The sequence below is a fragment of the Carassius gibelio genome, chromosome A20 (genome assembly GCF_023724105.1).
Source record: "Carassius gibelio isolate Cgi1373 ecotype wild population from Czech Republic chromosome A20, carGib1.2-hapl.c, whole genome shotgun sequence".
In the NCBI taxonomy this organism is placed as follows: Eukaryota; Metazoa; Chordata; class Actinopteri; order Cypriniformes; family Cyprinidae; genus Carassius; species Carassius gibelio.
Window position 1 is genome coordinate 21,371,192 of NC_068390.1, and position 11,039 is coordinate 21,382,230.

General features: G+C 37.8%; 2 protein-coding genes across 3 annotated transcripts; both read left to right on the forward strand.

The window, feature by feature from the left end:
* The first annotated feature begins 1,530 nt into the window (after positions 1 to 1,530).
* Positions 1,531 to 2,664, forward strand: LOC127938437 (signal recognition particle 9 kDa protein). Its single transcript, XM_052535043.1, has 3 exons — positions 1,531 to 1,732; positions 1,975 to 2,043; positions 2,122 to 2,664. The coding sequence occupies exons 1-3, from the start codon at positions 1,661 to 1,663 to the stop codon at positions 2,239 to 2,241; spliced, it is 261 nt and encodes an 86-aa protein (XP_052391003.1). The 5' UTR covers positions 1,531 to 1,660; the 3' UTR covers positions 2,242 to 2,664.
* Positions 2,665 to 7,180: 4,516 nt separating this feature from the next.
* LOC127938440 (epoxide hydrolase 1) lies at positions 7,181 to 11,002 on the forward strand. Of its 2 annotated transcripts, XM_052535049.1 has the most exons (10): positions 7,275 to 7,340; positions 7,713 to 7,787; positions 8,002 to 8,204; positions 8,298 to 8,478; positions 8,589 to 8,807; positions 8,930 to 9,059; positions 9,423 to 9,637; positions 9,723 to 9,831; positions 9,910 to 10,032; positions 10,386 to 11,002. In XM_052535049.1, exons 3-10 carry the CDS (start codon positions 8,013 to 8,015, stop codon positions 10,594 to 10,596), a joined length of 1,380 nt encoding a protein of 459 aa, XP_052391009.1. In that variant the 5' UTR covers positions 7,275 to 7,340; positions 7,713 to 7,787; positions 8,002 to 8,012; the 3' UTR covers positions 10,597 to 11,002. The 2 variants fall into 2 exon arrangements, with proteins under 2 accessions (XP_052391008.1, XP_052391009.1); XM_052535048.1 differs by lacking the exon at positions 7,713 to 7,787 and having other exon boundaries at positions 7,181 to 7,340.
* Positions 11,003 to 11,039: the final 37 nt, after the last annotated feature.

The following is an 11,039-nucleotide window of genomic DNA, read 5'->3' on the forward strand; positions in this document are numbered from 1 at the left end:
TCAGAATAAAATGTAAAAATGGACGGAGCAAAATACCATCAAATTATTGAGGAAAATATGCTTCATTCTGCCAGAAAGTTCTCAATGGGAAGACGGTTTACTTTCCAATATGACATTGGCCCAAAGCACACAGCAAAACTGACCACACAAGTGGTTGAAGGAGAAAAAGTTGAATGTCCTTGCATGGCCAAGTCGAAGCCCAGACCTAAACCTCATTGAAAATCTGTGGAATGACTTAAAGACGGCAGTCCACAAACAGTCACCATCAAATTAAACTGAACTTGAGCAGTTCTGCAAAGAAGAGAGGGCAAATATTGCAATGCGCAGAGTTAGAGACATTTCCAACAGACTAAAGGCTGTATTTAAAGCAAAATGTGGTTCAACAAAAAAGTGGGTGATCCTCTATCCAACACATTGATTCCGGGTTGGGTTTTTTTTCTGACATGTTGGTGTTATATCTTTCACTTGGATGATATAAGTTGCACTGAGTAAATACAGCTGAATTAATTAATTCTTCATTTCAGGCTGCAAAGCAACAAAATGTGACTATTTTAAAAGTGCCTGGTTCTTTTCTTTACCCACTGTATATGTAGCATGGGTATATGACTGAAGGCAAAATGAAAGGGATATTATTTGTAATACAATTTCAAAATTGTGTAAAATTCAACTTTAAAAAAGTGTATACTGCCATCTGCTGGTGCACTCATTATACAGTTTGTGCACATATTTGAACAAAACATTCTTGTGCTTTAGATTCAGGATCCCTGTATAGTTTTATCCGTCCCACAACTGTATCACAGTCATGTCATTGCTATTTAGACCATATTTAGTCGTTAATACAGTGTTTAATTTATGCATTCTAAGTAGGCTACAATAAACATCTCTTTGAACGCACGTGTCGTTTCAAGCATGTTATAAAAAAGAAAGCATTAACCACCATTAAAAAATTTCTTACGTAATGCTTTGCAATACAACTACTACTACATAAATATTATACAATATTATTTATACAGTATTCCTCTAGGACTCTTTTAAATGACACGTCAGTTTAGCAGTCGCTCATTGGCCGTTTACGGGAAAGTTTGTAGCTATTATTTGGATAGGACAGGACAGAGACACAAAGTTGTGTACCAGCAGAGGGCGCGTGCATGGGTTGTCAAAATCCCCCGAGAATCATTTTCTGAGCCGCATTTAATTCACAGGACGTTTTGAGTCGTATGCATTTGAAACTAGCACGTGTAATAGTTTATCTGTTATTCTAAGGGACATGTAACTAACATAACTACTGAACTCCAATTTAGCAATTACTATAAAAATGATTTTAAATACAGTCATCACAAATACTATGATTGATCCACCCTGACCAGCGCTGCGAAATTAAACAAGTACCATGTGACAACGCAGCCATTAAGCTCCGCCCGTCTTTCTGCTGAATGAACCAATCACGATCTTCAAATCCGACACGTACACTACGTAGTGTGCACCCATCAGTGTGCATGGTTTCTATTTGCCCGTTCAGCTGCCGACCAATCAGAGTGGGGTTTTCTACGACTGAAGGTGGCCATATTTTCTGCCACCTGGGTTTTGCTTGAACCAGCTGTATTTTAGTACGACGCTAAATTATTTAGTAAGATACCCTTTATTTAAGGTTGATTACATCATGCCTTATTATCAGACGTGGGAAGAGTTTGCGCGAGCTGCAGAAAAGCTTTACCTGACGGATCCAATGAAGGTAAACCGATAAACAACCTCTTAGTTTGAGGCTACTGGCTACAAGCACAGCTCATGTTCACGTTTTACAGTCAAAAGCAACTTATTACAGCTGTGTAAATGTGATTTAGAGTAAATTTGATATGTGGTCTGTGCGTAAAATATATGTAATGTTAAGTATATATGCGTCTAAATCAACTGTCAGGCAGAGAAAGGCTGTACGTGTACTATAAATGTACGTAACTGTTAATAATGTTTATTCAGGTCAGAGTGGTTCTGAAATATCGACACTGTGATGGAAATCTCTGTCTGAAAGTCACAGATGATGCTGTGGTAAGTTTTAAGCTCCTGCAAATATAGTTTTGTTTGTGGTCTTGTGTAGGTCATGTGATTTTGACTGTTTTCTTTCAGTGTCTGCAGTACAAAACCGACCAAGCCCAAGATGTAAAGAAGATCGAGAAACTGCATGGGAAACTGATGAGATTAATGGTCTCCAAAGAGTCCCACAGTGGGGCCATGGAGACGGACTGAACATATCGAAGGACCTGTTGAGATTGGACAGTTGTTTGTTTCTCAGTCCTACTGGCAGTGAAGAGACATGGATCTGCAGGAGGATGGAGATGAAGTTTGGTTGATGTTTATTGACTGTTTACTGAGAATGTTCAAGATTTTGCTCGTTTGGAGAGCAAGCAGTGAGAACATCCTACAAGAGGCTGATTTCTGTGTTCCTGTTTGGAGGTCGGACTATGTCATAATGATCAAACAGCTGTTTTCATTTGGTCTGCCTATTATTTAACATTTGGAAATAGTATGTTTTAACTGCTACAACATCAAGAGACTACAGTTTGAAGCAGGACCTTCTTAATTTTATAGATTAGAATAAAATCCCAGTCCTGAAGTTTATCTATGCATGATGTACAATGAACCTAAATAAATTGTTTTTTTTTCTTCATATTTTATTTTACTCTGCAAGCATTACTGTGTACTAACAAATAATGAGTTTCTTTAAAGATCATTTGAAAAGCAATTGTTATCAATAATTCTGTTTATTTCAATATTTGACAATACACTTCGGTCTAAAACTATTTTTATAAGATGAGAGAACAGCTGTCGACTGGAGGGTGTCAGTTTTATTAAAATTAAAACTACTCCAAGTTCTCAAAATTGTAATGGCGTTTTTGAATTATTTAAACTTCTCTTTTGGTTAATCGATGCAATTTATTGTTTACAGGAAATCTGGCCTAACTGCTTAGGATGACCTACCAGCAGTTTATCCCCTTTAAACTACTGGTCATGTTTAAAATAGAAACTTGGGTTCCTCAGGAGAACAAAAATCATGTGAGGAGGTACAGGCTCTGTGGTAAATGTTAAAACATAGACTCATGGAGGAAATGATAACTAAAAGATTAGTATATGAAAAAAAAGAGAGTACTTTTCTCCCAGTATCAAAGCGGCTTTCGTAAAGGATGAACAACCATGGATCCTATTATTTGCTTGGAGAATGAAATACGCAAAGTGCAAGTAAATAGTGAGTTTTTTGACATCGAAAAGGCATACGGTATGTTATGGAAGGAGGGGCTTTTCATTAAACTAAATTGGGAATAGGTGGTAAAATGATCAATTGGATTAGAGACTTTTTAAAACAGAAATATTGAGGTTTGAATAGGAGTGGAATTATCAAACACTCAATAAAAAACGGTACACCTCAGGGGAGTGTATGTAGCCCTTTATGGTTTAATGATTGATGATGTGTTTTTCGGAGTTGAGCAGAGAATAAGTAAACCTTTATATGCTGATGATGGAGCATTGTGGGTGATGGGTCGTAACATTAGTATACTGGAGTCAAGAATGCAGAAAGTGATAGATCAGGTTGGAGAATATGAGTGGTCTTTTGTTTATCTGTGGAAAAGACATAATATATATTTTTCACTAAAAAGCATGTAAACGGTGTCCATCTTCAGTTCTCTCTTCACAGCAGTTCAGTCGGTGTACTGTTTGAGTAAATGATTTACTCCGGGATATTGGTTTGTTTGAACTCAGAGGGATTGTCAGACACATTAAAAAAGTTAACAGCTTAAGTCATATGTGGATTAATGCTTATGCGAACCGTTTTAAATGATTCAGTTTGATTCGGTGAACTGGTTCAAAAAGATCCATTTACATCAAATGATTCGTTCGTGAACAATATCACTACACATGGACTACTTTGATGATGTTTTTATTACCTTTCTGGACATGGACAGTATACCGTACACACAGTTTCAATGGAGGGACTGATATGGAGCCAAAAGAGTCTCAATAAAGATAAATGCACACTATTCTTTCACATATGCACACATAGGATTCATACATGCACACACATGATTCATAAATACACACACATGATACACAAATGCGCACAAAATTTACAAATGCACACACAACATTTTAAAAGCACAGAAGATTCACAAATGCTTACACAATTCAGAAATGCACACAAAATTCAGAAATACACACAAAATTCAGAAATACACACACAATTCAGAAATGCAAACAACATTTACAAATGCACTCAAGATTCACAAATGCACAGGACAAGATTCAGAAATGTATTTCTGATGCACACACACATATATCTTAATTTACAAACTGCTTGCGGTCTGTGAACTTCACTGCATTCGTGTGTGAATTTTGAGACTCCCCTGACTTGACTCGACACACAAATGCCTTTTTTTAAACAGGGAATCTGCAACCAATCAGATATCTACCTTGTTTTAGCCAATCACAAGAATGCACCCCACGTGGGGGATTGTTTACTTATGAGCCAATCAGCGAACGACTCACTTTCCTCAGCGAACAACTCCCTTTCCACACGAAGCGAAAGACTCACTTTCCTCGGCAAACGATTCACTTTCCTCGTGCAGCGAACGACTCACTTTCCTCAGCGAACGATTCACTTTCCTCGCGCAGCGAAAAACTCACTTTCCTCACGCAGCCGGCGACCCACTTTGCGCAGCAGGAGACTCACTTTCCGAGAGTCACTTTCCTCTCGCAGCGAACGACTCACTTTCCTCATCGAAAGATTCACTTTCCTCACGAGTCACGCAGCGAACGACTCATTTTCCTCAGCGAACGATTCACTTTCCTCACGAGTCACGCAGCGAACGACTCACTTTCATAAGCGAACGATTCACTTTCCTCACGAGTCACGCAGCGAACGACTCACTTTCCTAAGCGAACGATTCACTTTCCTCACGCAGCCGGCGCCTCACTTTGCGCAGCCGGAGAGTCACTTTCCTCTCGCAGCGAACGACTCACTTTCCTCATCGAACGATTCACTTTCCTCACGAGTCACGCAGCGAACGACTCACTTTCATAAGCGAACGATTCACTTTCCTCACGAGTCACGCAGCGAACGACTCACTTTCCTAAGCGAACGATTCACTTTCCTCACGCAGCCGGCGCCTCACTTTGCGCAGCCGGAGAGTCACTTTCCTCTCGCAGCGAACGACTCACTTTCCTCATCGAACGATTCACTTTCCTCACGAGTCACGCAGCGAACGACTCACTTTCATAAGCGAACGATTCACTTTCCTCACGAGTCACGCAGCGAACGACTCACTTTCCTAAGCGAACGATTCACTTTCCTCATGCAGCCAGCGACTCACTTTGCGCAGTCGGAGAGTCACTTTCCTCTTGCAGTGGACCACTGACTCTCTCTTCATGTAGGGACCGAATTATTATAATTAAAGTGACTTCTATATTGCATCCAAAAGAATATTTAGATATATTTAAATATTCAAAACGATGTAATTTTTTTTCTTTCATTAAAATATTTAAATAAAATTAAATAATTTCCTATTGCAAATTTATGAATCCATGGTTAACTTTTTTCTGCAGTCACTGGGCTATATGTATTGAGACATTTATAAATTTATATAAAAATTATAAAAAAGTAAACCTGAATTGTAATCTAAACATCTGTATTTTCATACAATTTCATATTGGCTTTAATATGCAGCACCACAGGCATATCATGCTGTGTGAAAGCATTCATGTGATTGGCTCATAAGTAAACAATCCCCCACGTGGAGTGCGTTCTTGTGATTGGCTAAAAGAAGGGAGATATCTGATTGGTTGCTGACAATTTCCTGTTTTAAAAAAAGGCATTTGTGTGTCGAGTCAAGTCAGGGGAGTCTCAAAATTCACACACGAATGCAGTGAAGTTCACAGACCGCAAGCAGTTTGTTAATTAAGATATATGTGTGTGTGCATCAGAAATACATTTCTGAATCTTGTCCTGTGCATTTGTGAATCTTGAGTGCATTTGTAAATATTGTTTGCATTTCTGAATTGTGTGTGTATTTCTGAATTTTGTGTGCATTTCTGAATTTTGTATGCATTTGTGAATCTTCTGTGCTTTTTAAATGTTGTGTGTGCATTTGTAAATTTTGTGCGCATTTGTGTATCCTCTGTGTGTATTTATGAATCATGTGTGTGCATTTGTGAATGAAGTGTGTGCATTTATCTTTATTGAGACTCTTTTGGCTCTATAGACTGAGAGCTCTCGGACTAAATCTAAAATATCTTAAAGTGTGTTCCGAAGATAAACGGAGTTCTCACGGGTTTGGAACGACATGAGGGTGAGTTACTAATGACATGATTTTCATTATTGGGTGAACTTACCCTTTAAGTTACGATGCTTTTGGGAAACAGACCGTAATTTTTAATGAACTTTTTAGGCTAACGAAGCTTTTGGGAAACGGCCCAGGTCACATAAGAGAGTCATATGCTCAGATTCCGTGTCTAAAGATATTTTCGATTAAATAAATCAACAAATTTTTAGACTAACTCAACAAAAAGGTTACACACAGTTTAACTAAGGAGTTCCATCAATATGTTGGTAGCATATTGATGGAAATTAAAAGGTGGATAAATTGGCAAAAGAAGCCCTGAAGACAGAAAATATAGCTAGATATAAAAACAACATTCAGTAAATCAGAAATTAAAGTTATCATTAAAGACAATATTAATAAAATGTGGCAGGATACATGGGATCAGGAGGAGAAAGGAAGACATTTATATAGCATTCAGAAAGAAGTGATTGTTAAAAAGTACAGTAACATGAGGAGGCAGGAGGAAACTATTTTCAAAAGACTGAGGATAGGGCACACAAGGTTAAATAGTTGCTTAAGATTAATAGGAAAAAAACCAGACAGGATTATGTATACATTGTGGTGAAGTGGAAGGTGTAAAACATACTCCTGATATATTGGAAATAATCTGAAAAAAAGGAAAGAACTACAGAGGCATTGAATAATGGATTGAGCTTAAAAAAAATATTGAGTCTGCCTGGCACGCAATACATAAGGCTGTCATGACTATCCTCCAAGAAACTCAGCTTGTAAACAGGATTTAATAATGGAAGGAAAGGGTTTACACACACACACACACACAAAGAGTAGACTGAAATGTTATAGCCACTGATCTATGTATATATTAGATCAGTGGTTATATCCCAATGAGTTCACAATTCAGTTCTTCAGATGGCGGTAATGTACTTCGTTTGCAAATAAAAAAACACAGAAGAAGAAGAACCCACGGAAGACGTTTAGCCAACGGTCAGCGGGTGTGACGTTTGAGGCTGAGAGGTGAGTGTTTGGCGTTTTTAATAATTTTAGCAAAATTAAGATAGTTTGTTAATTAATATTAATCCGAAGCAACAACATATCAGTCAGTTAGAGTGTTGCTATAGCACGATCTGTACATGTGTAATTATTATTATCAAATCACTGGTTTTGCAGCAACATCCACGTTCAATAATAAGTTTATTAAGGTAAATACAATTAAGAATGAACTTCTGTGCATGTTATTTTAGCTACTTGGTGGCTCATAAATGTTTTTTTTTCCCCTTAAAAAAAAAAAGTTCCTTATTAGTCTTTTATTATTAGTCTCTCGACTAAAAGGATTTAGCCTCTTAGATTAAATATTTTAAAAACTGTTTATGTCATTTTTGTGTGCAGGAAAAGTAACGTTAATGTGCCAGATGATGTTATGATATATCTGTAAAAGAACATTCTGACATTCCTGTTTACAGGGTATGTAGTGTGTGTTGGGAAAAGAGCTTTGTCATACACTCAGTGCTGGGAGTGTTGTGCAACAAACCTTTGCTCCATTTTCCTGCATGCATGCATGCATTAAAAGCATGTTGCTTAGTGGTTGTATAAAAGGTTGCTAACTATCATAATTTCCACCTTGCGCAAGACTCCAGTTTACTCCACGTAGATAAAAATATAAGTTGTTACATTCTAGGGCCCTAAACCATGTACACAGAGTTGGCACTGGCGTTGGGACTTGGAGCGGTGGTAGCTCTGGTAGCTGTGATATTCCAGAAGAAATCAAAGATTGTCCTGGAAGCACAAGATGGGTGGTGGGGTGTGGGAGCTTGTCCCCAAGAACCCGAGGATGACAGTATCCGCCCTTTCAAAGTTGAGACAACTTCTGGAGAGATTGAGGTAATCCTGATGTCATCATCAGAATAAGGTTTCACTGGAAATACATTTTGGTGTGTGTTTTGTCTGTAGCAAAATCTCCTTTATAATCCTTAGGATCTAAACCTCAGGCTAGATCAGACACGCTCCTTTCCTTCTCTTGAAGACAGTCAGTTTAACTATGGCTTCAACTCCAAATACCTTGAGAAGGTTGTGTCTTATTGGAGGAATGATTTCAGCTGGAGGAAACAAGTGGATAAACTAAACAAATACCCTCATTTCAAAACCAAAATCGAAGGTGAGTCAAGACTGGTACACAGCCGTAGTAAAGGCAAATGCTGTGATGTTTTGGAGCTATTTAGCATTGCATCACATATTAATTTTATGTTGTTCTCTCTCTAAATAAAGGTATTGATATTCACTATGTTCACGTGAAACCAAAGAGGCTGGCTGAGGGAACCCGTGCTGTGCCTCTGATGATGGTACATGGATGGCCAGGCTCCTTCTATGAGTTTTATGGCATCATCCCCCTGCTTACGGAGCCATCCAGTCCTGATGACATTACCTTCGAAATCATTTGTCCCTCAATACCTGGTTATGGTTTTTCAGAGGCCCCGCATAAAAAAGGTAAAGGGCAAACAACCCAGCCTAACAGATATTTTATTGTTTAAAACTAATGTGGAATAGTCGATTAAATATTTTCCTTTTTTTGCATTTAAAAAAATAATCAAAACCTGTATTTTGCACAGGTTTTGACGGTCTATGTGCAGCACACATATTCAATAAACTGATGAAGAGGCTTGGTTTCGACCAGTACTATGTTCAGGGAGGAGACTGGGGCTCACTTATTACCACTAATATGGCCCAGCTGGAGCCCAAGTATGTATAACAGTAGTGCATCTCGACCCCACGTTATCCAAAACATTTAAGTCCCCCTGGGAAGTTCATGTTTACAAGTCGGGAAGTAATTACAATATTAGATGCATTCAATTTGGAGCAAAATGGCATTGTAGCTTTTCTACAAAATAAAATTAATTCTAACTATATAACTATTTAAATAATTTTAAGAGTTACTGGGGCCCCCTTGTTGAGAACCACTTTATTCTAGTATTTCATCACATTGAAATCCTCAGATGGAAGTAAATTAAAGTCAGATAACCCTTAAGGTTAGAGAAGACGATGTGAATTAAAAGTAATTGAAAGATCTGAAGGATTTTTGTTGTTCATCTTTGTTTTCCTCAGTGCTGTGAAAGGCCTCCACGTTAACTTCGCTCCTCCAGGAAAAGGAGCCCTTCTCATGATAATGTCCTTACTTTTTGGTCGCCGATTTCCCAAACTATTTGGCTTCACCGAGTATGATGTGAAACAACTTTTCCCCATCATGGAAAAGCTTGTAGTAGACTCAATAAGGGAGACTGGATACATGCACATACAGGCCACTAAACCTGACACTGCAGGTGAGAGACGTATTAAAATATTTAGAATGTGTGCATCTTTAAATAGACAACAGACTTTGATTTGACACTTGACTATATTGCACAGGCCGTGCATTGAACGACTCTCCCGTTGGTTTGGCTGCCTACATTTTGGAGAAATTTTCAACCTGGACTGATAATGAATTCAAGAACCTTGAGGATGGTGGACTGGAGAGGTAGTCGATCATATTTGATTTCAGCTTTCTTATAGATTGCTGAAGTATGTTTTCAGTTAAATAGTGATTTCCCAACAGGAAGTTTTCTCTTGACGATCTTCTGACGAATGTGATGATCTACTGGACCTCTAGGTCCATTATATCCTCCATGCGTTTCTACAAGGAGAACTTCAGCAAAGGCATGAATCAGCTCCATGCAAAGTAAGAGAACTGCAGGCTTTGATTTAGATTACAGGAAGCTGTAATTTCTGTTCAGTACTTATCAATATTGTGTTCCCTCAAGTATTTAGAGATATTTGGGCTTAAAAATTTGGGCTATGTGTAAATGTGTGCAATACTGTCTGAGATTGGCATTTTTTATTGACTCCCTACGGATGCATTTATTTGATAAAAAATAAATTGGAAACATTTTATTATTGTAAATTAAATGCAGTGCAAAACAATTAAATGCATTAACTTCTGGAGTAAAAAGTAAAAAAAAAAAAATCTTACTGACCCCAAATTACAATGCAGAATCGCAACATTAGTATGCAGTGTCTCTTTTTATCCAATAGGCTTCCAGTTTACGTTCCAACAGGTGTGGCCTGTTTCCCCAATGAGCTGAAGCACTCCCCTAAATCATGGGTGGAACAGAAATATTATAAGCTCAAGACTTACACACAGATGGCTCGCGGGGGGCATTTTGCTGCTATGGAGGAGCCGCAGTTACTGGCAGAGGATGTTCAGAACTTTGTCAAGATTGTGGAAAAGAGCAAGAAGAAATAAAAAGTTCTCTGTCCTTTTATTCATATTCATGGGCTAAGGGAACTCTCTGTGAATACATCTAAACATAGATGACCATGATGTAAAAAAACAACCCTTGGAGCACAACCAATGGCTAAAACTATTATAAACAAATTTATTATATTAATTTTGGGGTAATAGCATGGTTTAATCCTAGGAATATATTAACACAATATTTTATTTGTACTATGTGCCTTTTGATTAATTGTAATTTTAAATGATTACATAATGACAGGAGCTTGCTTTTTTCATATTTCACTGATTTTTTTCACTGAGTTGCTGAAGTGTTCTGACCATTTTTGAATGGGACCACTGGAACCAATTTAATGCTGGTGTTAAACTGTATGAAATGATAGTCAATCCTTTAATAAAGCATTTTTTTTAAGTAGTTATTGAATGATAATATGTGGCAATGACAAATGACA